Consider the following 20058-nt stretch of genomic DNA (forward strand, 5'->3'; position numbering starts at 1 on the left):
TGCTTTACATTTCAAAAGAAACAGCTGAAAAATGCATCACACCCACGTAATAACAGGTGCCACTGCCTCCCTCGTGTCACTTCAGTACAGGTTTTCTGCCAGGGGCTTAAACGTGCTCTGCTCCTCCTTCACTGGCACAGCTGCTCAGAGAAGCTATGGGTGCCCCATTCCTGGAGGTGCTCAAGTCCAGGTTGGATGGGGCCCTGGGCAGCTGAGCTGGTGGGGGGCATCCCAGTCCACAGGCAGGGGGTTGGGATTGGATGATCTCTGAGGTCCCTTCCAACCCAAACCATTCTGCGATTCTATGATACCTCTGATTTGGACTCCATCCTGTAAGGCTTGACTGAAAAAGTTGCCCTAAAATGTGCTTAGCAGAGTCACTCTGTCACTATTTCTCCTGTAAATTTGGAAAGATGAGAGAATTTTACACCTTCTACACAGCAAAAGCAACAAAAGCACCCAGCTACATGTATGGGTGCCATGGCAGACGAGCGGTATAAAAGTGAGTATGGGTGAAGTTTGCCCAACACTGAGCCTCTTCACAAACCGGATCACCGTGAGCTCCAGCTCAGCCAACACCGGGCCCCAAACGCCGCACCTCCAGCTTTACAGTCAGAACGAGTATTGCTTCAACTATTGCTTGTGCTGATATTTCGGCACGCACACGCACACCGAGTTCATTCAGCTCCGTGCTTTACAAACCTCCTCCCCCACGCAAACAGCGCACACTCCGCTCTCCGCCGCCACCGCCCGCAGCGGGCCGCTCGGCGATACGGGGAAGCGCTCCTCCCGGGCGGCGCTGCCGTCCCGCGGTGACTCACGGCGCTGCGCCGGGGCCGCGCAGCTGGAGCGGCCGCTGACTCATCCCGCGCGGTGCCGGGCGCGGGTGTGACTCACGCGGCTCCCGCCGGAGCGGGTTGCGGTGCGGTGCGCTGAGGGCTGCGCGGGGTGAATCACCGGGGAGCAGAGACTGACGCTGCGCTCCTATCGCTGCCCGCCGTCGCGATTCGCTTCGGGTCGCGCTGCGACGCTTTGCTCTGAGTACCGGACTCGGTATCCCGCACCACTGCTACAGCCCGGACGCTGTGTGGACTCCTTTGCATCACGCGGCGGCTCCGTGGGCAGAACGCTCTCTCAAAGATGAGGGCACCGCGCCGCTCCCCGGCGCGAAGGATCCTCGCGGTGCTTCCCGCCGCCCGCTCGGGACAACAGGTGGCAGTCATTCAGAGGGACAGACTTTCGGAAGCGGGGACACGGGGAGGGACCCCAGGCCCCGGGGAAGACCCAAACAGCAGGGAACAGGCGCGGTGCTCCGCCCGGGGCACGGGGAGCACCTAAGCGGTGGTGCTCTCGAGATGCGAGACCTAGAGCGAGGGCAAGGATGGGTGGGAGAGTAGGTGGGATGCTCTCGTCCTGCAGCACCCCGCACGCCCCGCTACGCGATTGGCTCGGAAACACCCTTCGTTGTTCCGAGCTGAGGGCGGCGCTGTGGCCCCGCTGCCCCGCACGGAGCGGCCGAGGGTTCGGAACCTGCACGGGGCACCGCGGCACGGGGCGGAACGTTCGGATAGCGAATTTTTCAACAGCCAAAATGAAATGACGGAGCGGTCGCGCCAAGCACATTGCGTCGCTAGTAAATGACTGCAATTCCCATCGGCGTGTGCCGAAATAATCTCATTCAGTATTTGAGGCCGTGCCTCACTCTCACCACCTGCAGCGTCCTCCCGACGGCGGTGCCAATGACGGCGGAGGTCGGGACCCGCAGAGGAGCGGCGGGGAGTGATGTTACCACGCGTTAGGAGGGGAGCCCCGCGATGCCGGCGTGAAGACTGCAGGCTCCGGGGCAAGGCAGCCCCCGCCCTGTCCCGTCCCGTCCCGTCCCGTCCCGCCGTGGGACCGAGCGCTACTTACGGTGTCGGCGGCGGCGGGGACCCGTGGGGCTGCCGTGCCCGCTCCCACTCCCGCTGCCGGCCCGGCAGATGCGCTCTCCCCGCCCGGGGACGGCGGCTCCGCGGCCCTGCGCATGCGCCCCTCGCCGGCCGGAGCCGCTCTGCGAGGACGGGGGAGCGGAGCGAGGCGGGCAGTGGGCGCCCGGCGGGGAGAAGTGCCGGAGGGAGCGGGTGCGCGTGTGCGTGCGCTCGGGGGAGGTAGGTGGGAAGGGCCGGAGGGGGAGGTGATGCAGCCACCGGGCTCGCACGGCTGCTTAGGTTTTCAGAGGTTCCCTAAATGAGAGCCGCGTTTGTACAAAGCGGGAACGGAGCACGCCCGCACGTTAAGTACCTGCAGGGATGCGTCCTCCCGCCCGCCCCCTCCGCCCGTCGCTTACGGCGCGGCACTCCGGGACACGGCGCTACCGGGGGCAGCCGGGCAGGAGCCGCCCCCTCACCCCGCGCGCTGTGCGGGCGGGCTACCCCGGGGCCGCTCTGTAGGGGCCGCTCCTTCCCCGCCCGCGGTGCTGCGGAGTCCGGAGCCGGATGGGGGACGTGGGAAGACGGCGGCTTCCCAGCGGCGGAGGGGGAGGAGGAGGAGGAGGAGGAGGATGGGGCGGAGGCGGCCCCGAGCGGTACTCACGGCGCCGAGAGGCTGGAGGGCAGCGCGGGGCTGCGGCGGCGCGGCTCCGTGGCACGCCGGGCATCTCCGGCGCTCCGGGGAGGGGCGGCGGCGAGGCTGTGGCGGCGGTGGAGCGAGGAGGGGGGCTGCCGGGGGAGGCAGAGCCCAGCGTCTACGCAGGAGGGCGGCGAGCGGGCAGCGGGGAGCCGTGCCTCCGGGGGCCGGCAGAGCCGCCCGAACCAGGGGGCCAAGGCGGAGCACCGGGGCGTCTCGACGGGGCGCGCAGACGAAGCGCGGGCGGGGCCGGTGGGAGGGGAGCTGCGGGCGGAGGAAGGGACGGGAGAGCAGCGCTGAGAGCGGGGAAAGGAGCCCGGCTGTCCGCGGGGGCTGCGGGGTGGCGGGGTGGGAGCGGGAGGGTGAGAGAGAGAGAGAAAGAGAGAGAAAAGACGTGATAAAATAAACAGCCGTGGGGGTTCCTTCCTGCTCAGGATATTCTATGATTCTGTGACCCGCGTAACAGAAGGAAACCGAGCGATACAGTGAGCGCGGCCGGAGCGCTGAGGCAGGAGCCACCGCGGCAGGACGCTGTCCAGGGTGCTGAACCCGCCCGGCTCCACCTCGGGGCTGCCCCGGCTGCTCAGCGAAGACGCTCCTGTTTCCCAGCAGTAAATCAATACGATCTTCCCCTTTCCCAGCAGAATTGCAAGGTCCCAAAGGGGAGGAAGTCATCCTACTACAGTACAAGCCCAGAATCGGAAGATGCAGAAATTACTCACGCCATTCAGATTCTGCCTCCCTTTTCTCTAGCTGCAATTTCTGTCTTTTCCAGTTCTGGGCTCATTTTATTTACAGCCTTTCTACCTTCCCCTTTTCTGGCCCACAGCCATTTGTCTTGGCATCAGAGAGAAAGAGAGGAAGTGAGGCCTGCCTAGTGTGAAGACAGCCTTCCCTGCGGTGGTGTGTTCTCCCCCAAGGCCTACACCATTGTCGCAACACTGTTGGTGTGAGGAGAAGAGGCTTGCCTGAGTTGAGGCTGCAGGGAAGCTTCCACTCTGGCACACATGAAGTCTGCTGTTGCTTGGCAGCACAGGGAGCTCCCTTAGGTCTGCTGAGAGGGGTGAGCTAGGAAGCTGGACAATGTTCCCAGGAGAGAGGAGACAATAGAAAGAGCATTTCCACTGCATGGTGGCGAGAAGGTCTTCTGGAAATCTCTGCCTTTTCTGTTGTGGCACAAAGCATGTGACTGGGATGTTTAATACATTTAACTATTGAATTATAGTTGTCATGGCCTGGTCAGGATCTATGGAGATATCACAGGCTTGGCAATTAGTATTACATGGCCCTGCCTCACTCCTTGGCAAAGAAAAAGAAAGACTCAGTGAGGGTTCCAGCTCTTCCTCTGTCTTGATATCAACAGCAAGACACCTGCTTAACACCAGTGGCCTCTGCCTTCAGCTCTCAGCTGTTCTGCAGGGATGGGCTCAGGGCAGTAAGCTGGAGTGAGTCCCTTAACCCCTCTGGCTAAGCCCAGAGCCATTTCAACAAGGGCACAATGTAACCCTTTGGGAGGTATGGTCTTACTCTGTTTCTCTTGGGGGAGGAGGGTCATGATCAACTAGCACCTAATTAATGATGGCCAGTTTCTTCAACATGAATAGCAATAGTGAATAGTGTTGGTACAAACAGGCATCTTCCTCTCCTTTTTCCTTGACTAATGATTGCAGGCTAATGTTTGGCTGCATAAGGCAGGACTATGTAAACGAGAGCCAGAACTTCTTTGAAAAGAGACTTAAAGATGAGGAACTTCAAAAGTTGGGATACAAAGATTCATTCCCTTTCTTTTCCTAAAATGAGTTTGATCATGCATTTTTCATGTTCTTATGGGAAGGTAATTCCCTCGGACATCAGAGAAACTTGAGCTATATTTCCACCTCTGTGACTGCACACCCAGTCCCCACTGCTGCATCACTTCTACAGGTTAGTTCTACTTCACTAGGACAGAGAGAAGGCAAAACGTGTACACCTCGTCAACCTATTTGTGAGTCCTGGGTCTGGGTCTTGGTTATGTGCTGGAAAATGCATCACAGAAAATTCACTGTTTACACATGAACTCTGCATTTCATAAAATCACCACCTAATCCCACATAGCTGCACCTCTTTGTAACACACAAGGTAAATATTAAATCACAACTCCATTTCAATATTGATATTATCTATTAGGATATAAGGTATTATAAATAAACACATCCCTATTAGACTCTCATGAACATTTGTGGAAATGAAGGAGCCTGCAATTATTATCACAAATCCGAACTGTAACTTTAAAAAAAATTTGTTACCATTGAAAATGTTGAGATCATGTTATAATAAAGGCAATATAGAATGTGCATCCATGTTTTAGTAACATTATTATATTTCAGCATTCTGTCAACCAGACTTAAATGCCATATAATGACATAATGTCAAAAGCTTTTATGTGTTGGTTTGCTTTACTTTCAGGTTCTAGGACAGACTGGGCCCCACTCCTCAACTCCCTCTCCTTGCCCTCGGAGAGCTTTTGCACATTTTCATGTGAACAAACAGGTAGCCTGGTTGCTTTATGTATATCAATCTTTTTTGCTGTTTCCTGCTCACTTAGATTGTTAAGTAGAGATTTTCTAGACTGTTGAGTGGAGATGATTCATAGTGCATTAGGGAGCAATTCAAACAGAGGTAAGGAGCCATGTTTGCCTGTTTTCACTGACATGAAAGTGCCTTTGCCACAAATTACTTTGAGGCTTTTTTGGGAGCAGAAATATTTTCAGAAGTAAATTACTTTACTCGAACTTCTTAGTTTTTTTGTTTGTTTATTTGTTAATATCAGCAATACTCTATAAAAATATGAAATTTATTTTATTCATTAATGAAAACTTAAAATGTAAATATATATTTACAATCTTTAAAGATGCATTTGAATTAACCATATTTTGCAGTGAGCATGTTGCAAATGATATTCTGGGTAATGACTTCCTTGAACTTGTAGCTATTATTGTTCTTTCAACATTAGTTACAGGTGAAAGCAGCTTTCCTTAATGGACCCGTTAGTAGTTGATTTCAAACAGAAGACTTAGGTTCAAGGCTGATGGGAGGCAGAATAAACCAGAGTCTTTCAGGATGTAAAACAAGCTATACAGCTGCATGGAGCAGTCCACAGAGAAAACTTACCCTACATGCAGGGCCTACATGTTAGTGCTTGATTTTTTCACAAAAATTAATGGAAATGCATTCATTTTTCAGCCAAATTTATTTTGTATTGTGAAATTCACATTGGGAAGAAATTCCTCCTATGGTTATTTCATTTACACTGTTGAAGTGTAAGTGTTCTGTAGGAGATATGTAAAGCACGGAGTTTCTCTTACACTTTTACTGGTGCTAAAACTTGTGGTTGCATTGTCAGGTGACTGCATTAATTTGAAAGGTTATTGTGATTGTTACACTTGCTTAGATCTCAGTGCAGCCAGAATTGTTTGCTATCGATGGCTCTGCTGAGAACTTTGCTGATTATTACAGCTCCATAAGGTAGTTTTACAGGGTGATGTGCTGTCACAAGGTTGGCTAAGACTCAGTGTACGTTCTGCCAAAACGATCAGGCTCCATTTCTTTCTGCTACATAATGATTATTTTTACATACTCTTCTGCCAAAATTGCACCTCATTACTTGAAGATGTGGCTCTGCATGCAGTTTACATCTGAATCCATAGTGACTGTTTTGTTTTAGATAGTGGTGAAAAACATTTCTCCAGATATGTCAGAGATACTCTTTGGAAACTAAAGAGTCAATCCACAGCTGGTGTGAATCACAGATCTATTGAGTTCTGTGGATCTCTGAGTATTTCTATCAGTCAGCGCCTACTCTGAAGTCTCAGGAAGTCTGGAAATCAGCCTCTGCTGTCTCCACTCACAACCCTGCTCCTTTTCCACTCCTACATATCACATTTTTGTTATTTCTAAGGATGAGGCAGCTTAAGGAGAAAACATTTTTGAGCCGGAATTCACTATTAGAAATAAGGAGTGGCGTTCCAGTAATAGCAGTGAGTGCTGCGTTTTACAGCATCATTTATCCAGGGATGGCTCTGCTCCTGTTGTGGCTCCCATCCAGCTGATGCTTGCAGGCACCATAGGGTGTGTGAGCCCTCGTACTGAGGTCTGGGGCACATCCCATGTGCTGAAAAACCTCGTTGACTCAAGAGTTGCTGGCAGATTGACAGGCAGACTACTCAGGGAGCTGGTGGCTTGGGCAAAGAGCATCTAATTACAGATTGCAATATGCCATGTACAAAAATGAAATTTCTGCTGAAGTCAGACTGCATTAAGAAACTATGCCATTCCTTAGTCTTGCCAACAGCTTACTATGCCAACATTTAGTTTGCTGCGTTAGGCCAATTGATGTCCCAGTGTATTTTGTCTGACCCTCTTCCCTTGTCTGTGTGAATAAGCAGTTAACAATGAAATGTTAATAGCATTTTTTTTAAACATGAGCTTAAGATACATTTCTAATTCTATCCTACTTTTTTTTTTTCTTTGCATAAACATTTGAATTATTTGTAATCATTAAAACCCCTACACTATGGAGTTGACTTTTGAGGAAAACTCTTCCATCAGGACAACGTTGTGCTGCTACATATCCCACTGACATTAGGGAATAAGTGCCAAAGATCTGACAAAATATTAGCTTCTACATGTAAAACCTATGAATTTTCAGATGATGGAAGCTGCTCAAGTAACTCTCATATCAAACTTCCAGAAGGTGTCACTGTGCACCTATGCTTTGAATGGAGAACCTCATCAGTTGAGGATTAATAATGTTACGTGCCAAGCGCTATTCCTATTGGGGGTCTTTTTTTTTCTCTGCTCACAGTGGAAAGCAACCAAACTAGATCTGGGAACAAAAAATGTTTTCCTCTCTTCATGATTAATAAAGGAAAAAAAAGGTATCAACGTCACTCAAGAGATTCATATCCAGCCATGACCTTCAGAAATATTCCCAATATTCTGTGTCATAAGTAAGCTAATTGTTATGCAGACTCCTTTCTATTGAAAAATACTAAATATAGTTAAATTATAGAAGAATCCAAAAGTGACATGACTGCAATTTTAAGGTCTGGTGTGGGAATGCAAGAAAAACTGTTCAGAGCAGAAGCTGTGGAGCAAGATAAACAGCATGAGAACCAAGGACACCTCTAGAAGAAGAAAACATCTTACGGCTCTGATTGGATAAGCACCTGTGTGAATGGTTGAAGAATGTTTTGTAGAATGCTCTGTTGGCATGTAAAGGTGGATGGGAAAGTTGTAAGGGTGGATGGGAAAGCTAGAAAAAGAAAACTTGTGAAGGTATATAAGTGACGTGAGAACTTGTAATAAACTATTTGGATCATTCACATCTGAGTCCGATCATCAGATGCTGCAGTCTGGAAAACTACAAAAGTACTTTGTAATTATATTCCAGAGCTGATTCAGAAAGGAAGATTGATAGATTAATTTAGAACCAGCGCTCCTGAACAGCTTGGTTTTTCAGAGCAGTATCAAAGTGCTTTTAGAGACCTGGTTGCACAGTGTGACTGCACTGTAATACTGTGCCTTGGCAACATTCCTAAGGAAGACACCGGGACTTGTGATGCTGATTTGTAATCAAATTTTGGGCCAAAGAAAATCTGGAGGAATTTGGAGAATGATGTAGAATGATTAAAAGACCAATGGGAGAAAACATCATTCACTTGCCAGAGGGAAGAATGTGAAAAGACACGATGGCTAAAATAAACCGTAATTCCTTTAATGAAGAAGAAAGAAAGAAAAAAAAAAGAGGGCAATAAGAAACTGCAAAAGAGTGAGTATGATGTTAAAAGAAGTCATATCACAAACTAGAATACTCTTGGCTGGTAGATGCTGGCACAAAGAACAAATCCTGTGTTTGCTTCACTGCATGGTAGTTTGAGGTGGTGGCTACTAGTGTTACTCCATCATGATCTAGGTGTGCATGTCCTTGTTTGTTGCAGGATAGTTGAACTAGATGAACTTTAAAAGTCCCTTCCAACTCTAAGGATTCTATGACCCCATGATTCTGCAATATTGAAAAAGATCTTCAAATGATCATTTGAGGAAGGGGAGCAGATCTGATAGGAATGATGGTGAGCAGCAGTTATGATTCTATTTGAGAAATGGAACACTTTAGATGGTATTTGCCCCAGCATACTAAATTATCAATGGCAGAACAAGGACAGATTTGGGGAGGCTGGGTTATCCCTATTAAGTAGATATTCCTATGAAATTAAGAAGAAAGCCCTGTGGCTTCTTTGAAAAATCTCTTACTAATTTTTCTCAGAGAAGCCCTATGTAAACTTGCCCACATAAGCACACACGTGTAGATTACGCCAACTGTGACTTCAGATAGCACAAATTACTGCTTCAGTGTCATGCTTGATTTAGGCTTAGGGGCAGCCTCACAAACAGTGTTGGTTCCCAGGCCTTCTTTAATGCCATAGGTACTGTTATGGACACAGATGACTGAGCTTTTGGGAAAGGCATGTGATTTTTCCCGTGAAGTCACATTTCTCTCATCTGATGCTGAGAGACACAGGCACTCCTTCCTGTAGGCCGGTCTTGTTCCCTGGTCTGTACTAAGGGTATAGGCTGTCTGCCCCATTCCCTGCAATCACAGTCAAAAACACAATACACTTTGCTATGAATTCTAGAAATATTTTAAAAGAGGGACAACAGAAGCTCCAGATGGGTAGAAACAGTTTTATATCTCCCCTTTATACATTGCTGTTCAAAGCAACTCATTAAGAGATCAGATTGGTGGCAGTTTCTCTGTGATACTGCTGTTTCTAAAGACCACCTCCTTCTCCTAGGCAGACCAAATGCCCCTGCCAACTTCCTTTCTGCAGTTCATTTCAAACCTGTCCAAACACTTGAAAAGACAAAAGGGTCCAGCCTGCAACAGCCTGCACTTTCTTCTATGATCCGTAACAACTTTGTCCAGAGAAGGGCAACGAAACTGGTGAGGGGTCTGGAGCACAAGTCTTATGAGGAGAGGCTGATGGAGCTGGGATTGTTCAGTCTGGAGAAGAGGAGGCTCAGGGGAGACCTCATTGCACTCTACAACTTCCTGAAGGGAGGTTGTAGTGCAAAAGGGTCTGGCCTCTTCTCCCAGGCAAATAGTAGGACCCGAGGAAATGGCAAGAAGTTATACCAGAGGAGGTTTAGGTTGGATATTAGGAGAAACTTTTTCTCTCAGAGGGTGGTCAGGCACTGGAATGGCTGCCCAAGGAGGTAGTGGAGTCGCCGTCCCTGGTAGTGTTCAAGAGGCGCCTGGATGAGGAGCTACGAGAGATGGTTTAGTAGCTTGTGGTACTAATAGGAATGGGAGGGTGGTTGGACTAGATGATCTTGCAGGTCGTTTCCAACCTTGTGATTCTGTGATTCTGTGATTTATGTTATTTCTCCTAATGATTTGGAAAGGCTGGTGGAAATCCAGTGGAGCTTGGCTTTTCTTTCTGCTTAAAGGGTGCCTCCTTACCACACAGTCTGATACTCAAGAGAGCACAGATTTCTATGAGTCTGAAACAGTTTTGCAGTCTGTGCATGCCGCTCTTGATCAGGTAAATCATACAAGCAGATGCTGTTCCGTTACTTAAATGAAGCATATGCACTCATCTGCACAGGGCCTGTACCAACACAATGGGCAGTGCAGCAAGGAAGGCTGGTCTGCCATAAGAACAGCAATCATCCTTCAGAATCAGATATTTCAGTGAACAGCAAGTAATTCTAGTTAGAAGAAATGTCCTTGTCATTTAAGGCTCTGACTCAATTTATCAGTCTTTGACAGAGAGCCAGCCTGCTATTCCATGCCAAACCATCCAGATGATCTGGATGAAAATGCAGAAACACTCCTTACTGCTCTTATTTAGCACCACTTGTGTGAATTTGAATACAAGTTCCAAGTACCAGAAGCTACAAGGAGTGTGGGTGTCAGAGCTTATTTGCGATTCTCAACTCCAGGATTGGTAAGGAGTCCCTGAAAGGATATTCCTTTCCCCAAAGATGTTCCCAAAATTGTGTTTAAACCAACATTTTTGGTCATCAAATTAGACTATGCTTTTTATTTCAAAATTAAGCACTGCAGTTGAAGAAATTGGATACATTAAAATATTACAACCCTCTTCTTTTCATAATAAATGCTTCAGTTACAGAACAAACACTTTATCTTATCTCCAAGGCTGATCCATGGGTTTTGCTCTAATTATCCTGATAGCCCCCAAAGGAAACAGGTAAGTTGAAAGAATCAGCCAGAGATGTTTTTGCCCTTATTGAGCCCCAAGACCTCAAAATCGAAGTGCCCAAACATTTCTTTGGAATCAGTGCTGGCTGCAGGGGTGGGCCATGGGAAATCACAATCAGACAGTATAGAGGCACAGACCCACCAGGAGCCAGGCTCCACCATTGCACATGTTCACAGATCCTTTCCATTTCACAGGTGGCAGCTTTCAGCACATCTTTTGGATGTAACTATTAGAAAAAAGCAACATTCTGCCTGCCTCAGAGTTGTTATGCTTGTGATGAAGCATGCAGTTCCCTATATGGTACAACACTGTGTTCCAGTTCTCTTGGACTCTGAGAAAAGTGTGATGGGCTCTTCCCTGCATATTCTGGCTTGGCAGAGGAACCCTAGCAACCTGGAGATGGGCTTTGAAATAAAGGTGTTTATGGTAGGGTTTAATCATTTCCTTTTACATCTTGCTTTTGGCTAGACAAGGGTGATTTATAAAGAGATGTAACTAAATATGAGCATAGAGCTGCCCTGCTTTTGCAGGACAGGGGTCAGAAAACATAGGACTGGGTAAGTTTTGAACAGATTGGAAGAAACATTTATCTGTTCCTGGAGTCTTTTTCTTTTTTTTTCTTCTTTTTTTTCTTTTGTGGAAAGAAACTACTGTGAAAAAGCATGTTTGTAATTCATGAATTTTGTGTCTTTGCCTCGCTTGTGGCAAACAGGCAGCGTGTGCTGTGTCCAGATGGGGAAAGAATAAAGTCCTCTTCATTCTCACTAAACATACAGCAACAAATAATGGATTTAACCTGCAGATAGGGATCTTTAGGTTAAAAATGGGTTTTTGATGGTGAGAGCATGAAGCAATGGAGCAGTCTGCCTAGACTGTAGGGTCTGTGTTAGCGAGGTTTTAAAGAGCAGGTGAGAGAAACCCATATGAGGAAAGGTTTGAGGAGAGCTGATCCTAGCATCAAGGGTCAGGTGATACTACCAAGCTCACACCTAGAACTGCACTTGGCAGTACTGCACCTGTGCACTAGAAGGGAGTGTTAATTAAGGAGGATTGGCTGACGCCTGTGACCCAGGCTCAATTTATTCTAGCCTGTAGGGATTCCTCCTACACACAGAAATCACGAAGTCTGAACTCACAAAACCCCAACCCACCACTGTTCCTCTTAATTATTCTGTGTCATTGAACTTTTTATTTTTAATTGGCAATCATTTATTTTCATCCATCTGGGTGTGGAGAGACATACCATGGAATAAATATTAGTTCCTCCTATCTCACAGATGCTGAACTACCTGCCATTTGAAGAAGCTGCTTCCAAGATTTTCCAGAGAGAAAGAGCTGGTGTTTTTCCTCTGTATCCTTTAGCTAAACTGTTGATCCCAGCTGGTAGAAGAAGATCCTGAGTATATTTTTAAGTTACCTATAAATTGAATTGACTGATTAACGTTCAGCTAAGCAGGCAAGATATTAGTCAGTGTAGTATTTTATCCCACTTAAAGAAGGTTGTCATGTGTTAATGAAAACAAACTCTGTAATTTAGGCCAGTCTAGGATTGCTTTGCTGACAACATTCTAGAAGTACTGCAATAGTTTAGCTTTTGTGATCACTGAATTCTTCCTCTGACAGTAATATCCAACCTGCTCAGGCTTTGGCATTTTGCATGTTGAAGGTGCATAGCTAAAAAAGGAATTTTAGTGTTATTTCACAGGTAAAATATGTAAATCACTAAACTAGAAAAACCCATGATTGCTAATTAATACAAATTATCTCTGAGGGCTAGAAAATTTGCACATCGTTAATATGCAAGCAGTACATCCATTAATGTGTAATACATCATTATTTTGACAACTTTTACAAAAGAATGCCCTCTGATTTTTGTCAGCATAGCTATTGCTGGCTCACAGAGAGCACTGAACAATAAATATCTATTCTCTGAGCAGTGTTTATCGATGCCAAAGAAAAATCTTTGATAAAGTAAAAAACAGTGATTACGCCAACTAGATTCAGTAATTACAGAACAGTTTAAAAGGACCTTGTGAGGAGCTCTTTGTTTCGCAAGCTGAGTGTTTCAGAGTACACTGTTTACAGCAGAGCTCCTACAAGGACCTATAGGTCTGAGCCAGGCTTCCTCCCTGTACGCAGGCATCCAAACATGCCATCCAGAAAACTCCAAATCACTGAGCAAGGAGCTGCTCCGTGGGGACAGAGGGAACTCCCAAACAGAGGAATAAGTGTTTGCGGTGCATCTTTTTTTTCACTGTGAATTTCACTTTGAGTTCTGATCTCCCAGGCTGGTGGCATGGCTGCAGGAGATGGCCTACATCAGCCTCTGCTTCCAGAAGGGCCCCATCAGATTTGGATGTGGCTAAACGTGGAGGAGAGGGGGATGACCTTCCATTCTGGCTGCCCTGGAATTTCCTATGGATTTTGGTTCAGGCTCAATGAGTACCTATTAAGAAGGAAAAGTGAATCTCACATCTCTACTTGGTAAAGTCGAGTCAGAGAAAGGTTTTCAAGTGGGGCTGCCCGTAATTTGGGCAACAGCAGTAAGTAGTGGGCTATCAAATGAGAAAGCACTCCTCTGTCCTGTGTCAGGCCTAATTTCAGGACAGCGTCTGAGTATGTGATTCACAAATGAAAGGAGATGCCCATCTCTAACATTATTTGGTATTTTTGCTGATGGCCGCCTCTCCAGAAGCATGCTTTTTGAATCCTGTTCCTATATATCCAGTTCTGCTCATCTATTAGTGAGATAGCAAGTTCTCACCTTGAAACCATGGGCTTTAGTGGACACCAGTGCACTTACATAGAGCAGCATATCAGTCCTGTACCTTTCAATTTCCAGTTATTAGTTTTAGTTCCCTCACTCAATACAGAAAACTGTAGGAGCTTTACCTGACCTTCAAAGAAAAATGTCTTTGCCACAGTGCGTGTTAAGCTAGAATAACTCCCACTTCAGATAAATGTGCTGAAAAACAGAACTCTCACCCTCCAAATGACAACTACAGTCTTTTTCACAGCATGAGTGACCCTAATAACTGCTCTAGACTTGGGAGTGAGTAATGCTGAAATACTCCCAGGATGCTTTTTAAAAGTGGAAATTAATGCAACAAGCTTTTACTTGGAGGAATTCTCTTGCAAATGATAGAAAACATGGCCAGTTTCTGTCTGACTTCTCTATAGGGTCAGGAGGCTGGGGGGGTCCTAATCTTCGTAACAGATCTGCTTAAGAGATGGATCCCAATATTTTGATAGACAGTGCAGGTCTCAGAAGGATCTATAGTCTGAAATTATGCAGAAGTAGCATTTCCGTAGTAAAAACACATCAGGTACATGATAAACCCTTCTTATAAAAGATACATGTCAAGAAAACAAAATTAAACAGCACAGACAATGGCATATTATTTTACCTCATTATCTTATCTATTGCTAGCCAGCAAAACAGCCCTTTTTCCCCCTAAAAGAATAGAGTATCCTCCAATAAGTTGTCAGTAAGACAACAATAATCATAATTTGATGGTGTCAACACCCTGTAATACTCCTATTTCCCTTCCAGAAGTCTGGCTCCAGTTGAAGCAATGCTGCTCATGAATAAAACAGAGCACTAAACATGTCTCAGATTTTACAGCTGCTATGTAAAAGTAACTGTTTTGGCAAAGACGAAGAGTGTTAGCTGCCAAGTGATTCAATCCACACACATATAGTTAGCACCCCCTGCACATCTCAAACATAAGAATTAAATAAAATGTGACGATTAAACTGTATTTCAGTCTATTTAACTAGGCAAAATGCTTGTTCAAAAGGACAGCAATAATTTCTTCTTGGTATAAATTATTCTTCAGCTTGCTTCTAACATCTTGTGATGCAATCACAAGCTTTATGACATACTAGTACTGCCGCAACTAAGTGTGAAAAACGGACATCACCAAATAAACAATATTGCAATGAAAATCTGCTCAGCAGAGATTACAGTGACTGCAGAAGGTAAGTCTATTTACTGATATTAGGGCTCATGCTACTCTTATGAAAGACGTGACAATATCTGACTTCAGCAGGACTGTTAACAGTAATTAATGCAGCACTTATCACCTGAAGACACTAGAGTGTTTTACAGAAGAGTGCAATCATGTAAATGGTGTTCTGCCTTTCACAAATAGTAGTTTTTTATTATTTCTGACCTTTCTGGGGTTGTGAATGGATCCCTATTCCATCAAACAAATTATGATTCATACCAGCTGCTGACTAATCTACATGAGCTATGCATGGTCATGAGCAATTTCCACATTAAGTGCAGTTCATGGAATAATGTCCGACATCTCCAAACCCAACAGATGCTGCTCCAGTGTGCTTATGTCAGCCTTGTTTTGCACACAGCTCAGTTCTTAAATTCTTTACTACGCACAGCTTAAATTCTTTACTATAAAAGTGGTGAGGTGCTGGAACAGGCAGCCCAGAGAGGTTGTGGATGCCCCGTCCCTGGAGGTGTTCAAGGCCAGACTGGATGGGGCCCTGGGCAGCCTGGTCTACTATTAAATGGGGAGGTTGGTGGCCCTGCATGTGGCAGGGGGTTGAAGATTCATGATCCTTGAGGTCCCTTCCAACCCTGGCCATTTTGTGATTCAGACTGGTGAGAATTGGGAAGTAGAAGGCAAAAGTACTGTAACCAAGGTGCCACCTTGGTGCTCATAAGGCTTCAGCCTACAGGTAGATATTTGGAGAGGCTTGAGAGCTGCTCTTTGCCTTTCCTTGGCACATGCCTTATTTACCAAAATGTTTTTCTTCACCTTCCTTCATTTCTCTGTTCCAGACTTGGGGAACAGCAGATAGAAAGTATTACAGGTAAGATAACCTCAGAGAAGCTGGAAAAATTTTTGCTTGTCAGGGAGCTGCAAGAGCAAGAGCGTTGATCCCTTGGAAAGTTTAGTTTGAAGCCAAGGAGATCCTGAAGTCAGCAGGACAAGTACCTCCCCTGCCACATCCCATGCCACAGTACCTGGGCAAAGCAAAAAGGACAGACCAGGTCCAACCAAGAATCCAGACCATAAAGCAACATCATAATACCAGGGCAGTATGGAATTAAATCCCCTGTTCGGGATTAATACTGGTCCCTCAATCACCTGGCAAACCCAAACTGTCACAGGAAAACAAAGGTCAAGACAGGAAGTTAGCCCAGGGGTTATGGTCTCAATCAGGTGATTCCATTACCACATTAAACATGACTGAAGCTTTGCCAGAGACAAGTGCTCCTCCTACACAGCTCAGGCAAGGAATAAGCACCCAGGGTTGATCTTAAATAGAACAGCTGGGTCCATGGGTGTGGGTGGAAGCCCGAGGTGAGGTTGGTCAGGGACACTTAGGCTTATTGGTGCCCTCAGACAACTGACACTGCCATCTCATTTGCACTTCTTCAGTCATGCGTTGTCCATAGGCATACCATTTTTGTAAAATCAATTGAATCTGTGGCCTATGTGCTTAAAAAAATAATTACATTATGTAAGTGAAAAGATCCTATTCAGCTGTAACCTGGACACAAATGAAAATGTGGCATCTCTGCGGAGAACAGCCTCCTTCTCTTCTGAGGAAGTGATGGCATTGAGATGTGCTTAATAGGACTTTAGACAAATGTTACCATTAGAAAAATATTGTGACCTATTTGTACCCTCTCATTATATTCCTGCTTAGTGTAGCGTTTCTGGGCTGTTGTTAAAGTACACTGGGGGCACATTAAAATGTACCCATGATAGCTTTGAGTAAAATGACTCTTTGCATCTTTGTGCTGAGTCTGGCAAAATAGTTTATTTGCTTTTGCTTTTTAACATTTCTACAAAACAAGATAAAACATGTCAGAGGGAAAGGTACTTTCAACAATGCAAATGAAGTTTAGAAATAACTAACTGAATTAATTTAAATATCACAAAGAGAATTTAAAAGGACTCAACTCTGCTTGCCATTTTTCAAAAATATTCATCTTGTAATTCAGTTTCTCTTTGAAAGCACATTCGGGAATAAATAAATCTAATCCAAGTGTTTTGTTAAAAGATTCTTTTTTTAGCCCAATTTATTTAATGTTTCAACATTTTACCACGTTGAATTAGAAGGCAAGTTGCTCTCATAAGCAGCTACTGCTCACGTTCAGAGGCATCACATTCAAAACCTCATCTAAGGCTGAAGGGAACATCAGAATTAATGAGTTCTGTGGAATCATTCTGATCAGAGTGCCTGTCAGTCAATCAAATATATGAGTCTAATGACACAGTTTGCCCACAGTGATCAGTGTCACATATAGAAATACTTAACTAGATAGAATCTGAACTTTCTGCTGACTTCAATGTCACCGTGAAAAAAGTTTTAATATCATCTTGTCTATTCTGGAAGTGTAAGTGACAAACTGGTTTTCAGTTTTACAAATTTCATTTCCTAAGACCTGGGAAATCACGCCAACCGTTTCTGCTTTGGTTCCCCATCAGTAAAAAATGAAAGTATTGCTTTCCTACATGAAGTAAGTCTTGCAATTTATTTTATTTTCTCAGTATTAGGGCTGTACACATTCCCAGATGGGTATGTTTTGTAATTTCTACCACCAACACAGTCCCTTTGGACACTTGGTAACTACTAGTAGCAATGCTCAGGTTGCATATGGAGACTGAATCATTTGCTGCTATGATTTATGAAGTGGTGTAGGCATTTTCTCCCAACACATGCAGTCTCATACAAGATAGGTCAGAAATTTTACCACAGCTAAGCTCATGGAGCAGTTAGAGATCAGTTCCCAGGCTGTCCCTACTTCCAGAGATCAGATCCATGCTGGTGGAGCTGCAGCATTTAGCAACATAAACACAAAGTAAAGTAAATGGGACAGGTAGCCAGTGGGAGAAAGGAAGCTGGCAGCACTGGTTTAAAGAACCATGGACAGTAAACAACCCTAAGCCTTGCAGTGTCATTTAAGTCCATCTGTAAACTCCTTTGCAGAGCAGTGAAATATGTTCTACTCTGTTAGGTCCCTGACTCCATCCTCTCCACTTAGTCTCAAAGGTGCATCAATAAACTACAGTTTCATGTAAGAGACAAGCTGAAAGGAACTGTTCACCTACAATGAATAATAGGACAGTAAAACAAGGCCTGAATGGGGACATGAGCTGTGGAGAATGCAGGGTTCAGAAGCAGTGACTACCAAGAAGTAGGTGTGCCTGTGACAGAACTCCCATTCCCTTGAAGAAAGCCAAGAAGTCACCAGGCTAAATAGACAGATAATTAATTAGAACGACATGAAAGCACTTTGCTGATGAGCAGGAATGGGTAACCGACAGTGGCAAAGCTGGCTGAATATTTCCTCTTGGTAAAAGCACTATCACTTAGGATTTCTGAAGAGTGTGTTCCTGTGTATAATTCAAGTGAAATGGCCTACAGGAAACATGTGTTGGCTAAGGAGGGGAGATGGAGAAGCCGGTTCTTGCTCTAACTTGAAGGATCCTAGGGAATGGCTTCTTCTCCCTTTTTGCCTTTCACCAAAGAGATATACTCTTTGGACTGGTTACCTTAGTTTTCTGTCTACTCTGGTGCTAAATCAGATTAATTTGAGAAAAATCTAACCGACTATGTTATTTCAAAGTTGTCTGAGTTTTCTGTTTCATTTTCTTCCCTACCATGAACCAGGGTGTATTACTTCTGCATCAAAGTTTTAATAAGATAGTTTCTTACATCTGCCTCCCTTGCTCTGCTGAGTACACAGGAGCATGCCATTCACCATAGATTATGTTGGTTCAGGCCTCACACAGCTTTGAGGCTTTTAACAAAATCTAGAGGACAAATAACAGTTGCTTTTAATTAAGAAAATGTTTTATCTGTTCATTAGAGAGACTTTTCTATAACATTCTAGTAGATTTTAGTACTATTTGATTTCTTTGAGATATCTTCTTTTGTTAATGATCATTAAAAAACATTTGAGGTAGCATCAGTAAAAATGCAGATCTCCTCAGCATCTAAATGCCATGAAACTGCATGTTTTCCCTCACCCTTTTACCACAGATAAACTCCATGAGGTATGAATCATTTTTATGAGTTAGATGGATGCATTTAATTTGTTGTTTGAAAGCAGACTTAAAGAGAAGGCGGATCACCAGCTTCTTTGTCCTTGTAGTTATAATATGCTGAGGAACAGAGGGTAGAGGGTGGGGCTCAGGAATGGAAGAAAGCTACTGATGTCTTGGTGACAAATTGTCTACAACTGTTATATATGACATTCACAGTTTCTTTTAGCTTCTTTCCAGATAGAGCATTTACCCCATTGTCCAGAACATTCAGAAACCTTGAATTCTATCTTTGAATTAGAATAGTTCCATTGCAAGGAACCTACAAAGATCATTGAGTCCAACTGCCTGACCACCTCAGGGCTAACAAAAAGGTAAAGTGTGTTTTTGAAGCTATTGACCAAATACCTTCTCAACAGTAACAGGAAAGGAGCACGAACCACCTCTCTAGGAAGCCTGGGGCAGTGTATGGCCACTCTGCTGACAAAGTGCTCTATTGCCCAGTCTGATTCTCCCCTGGTGCAGCTTTGTGCTTGTTAGGTGACCCAAGTGTCCTTGTCCTCTCCTCACAGGACATGCCTCCCAGCCTTTTTACCACCTTTGTCATCCTCCTCTAGATGCAACCTTTGAAAAGATCTTACCTTGAAAAGCTGTTGTACTGTTTTAATATCCTCTTCATTTTCATTTTGCAGGGCATCCTTTGCTTGACAGTTGTCTGCATGGTAGCTGTGAGTCCTGAAGTAGAGCAGAAGTTGCCTCCACATTGAGAAATAAAAGGCTCTTCTGGAATTCAATCTTGCAGTGACCTTTCTTGGCACCGATTTTATTTAACGATGAAACAAAACCAAATCCCAGACATTGGACTGAATGACAACAACATAGAGATGGCTCTCCTTACACCAACGGGCAAATGTCAGGGCCTCTCACAGCTTGCCAGCTCCTCCTGAGGTCCCCAACATTCTGGAGACAAACAGGATTATCTGCCCTCAGATATCTGCAATGCCTCATCCCCTGAGCACTGCACCAGCTTAGAGATTAGATTTACTGCTCTGTGGGTTTTAGCAAGTTGAAAAGGAGGAAGAACGGTATGTAGTGGTTAAATATCTGTCAGAGAAATGGGCTGTAACAACCATGAAACACATTCTATCACACAGGAAGAAGCAATT

The 20058-nt window shown here is 45.2% G+C and overlaps 1 protein-coding gene and 1 long non-coding RNA gene across 6 annotated transcripts in view; one reads left to right on the forward strand and one right to left on the reverse strand.

Moving 5' to 3' along the window:
* Nucleotides 1-20058, reverse strand: part of RGS20 (regulator of G protein signaling 20) — a 121117-nt gene that overhangs the window by 19188 nt on the left and 81871 nt on the right. The window contains exon 1 of one of the 5 annotated variants that reach the window (XM_048940136.1): nt 3327-5013. The exons of 1 other annotated variant lie outside the window; for it this stretch is intronic. Coding sequence is in view for 1 of the 4 variants with exons in the window: in XM_048940133.1 (XP_048796090.1) it covers nt 1912-2025 (114 nt within the window). In the remaining 3 variants the exon portion in view is untranslated. Of the gene's footprint in view, nt 1-702; nt 719-1911; nt 2111-2571; nt 2714-3326; nt 5014-20058 lie in introns of those variants that run through there. 3 more of the 5 variants (XM_048940135.1, XM_048940133.1, XM_048940137.1) reach the window with 3 other exon arrangements.
* On the forward strand, nt 2035-13454 carry LOC125691139 (uncharacterized). Its single transcript, XR_007375930.1, has 4 exons — nt 2035-2147; nt 5050-5133; nt 7163-8413; nt 12146-13454. It is a non-coding gene; the product is annotated as an uncharacterized LOC125691139 (long non-coding RNA).

Source organism: Lagopus muta, chromosome 3 (assembly GCF_023343835.1).
Source record: "Lagopus muta isolate bLagMut1 chromosome 3, bLagMut1 primary, whole genome shotgun sequence".
Taxonomy (NCBI): Eukaryota; Metazoa; Chordata; class Aves; order Galliformes; family Phasianidae; genus Lagopus; species Lagopus muta.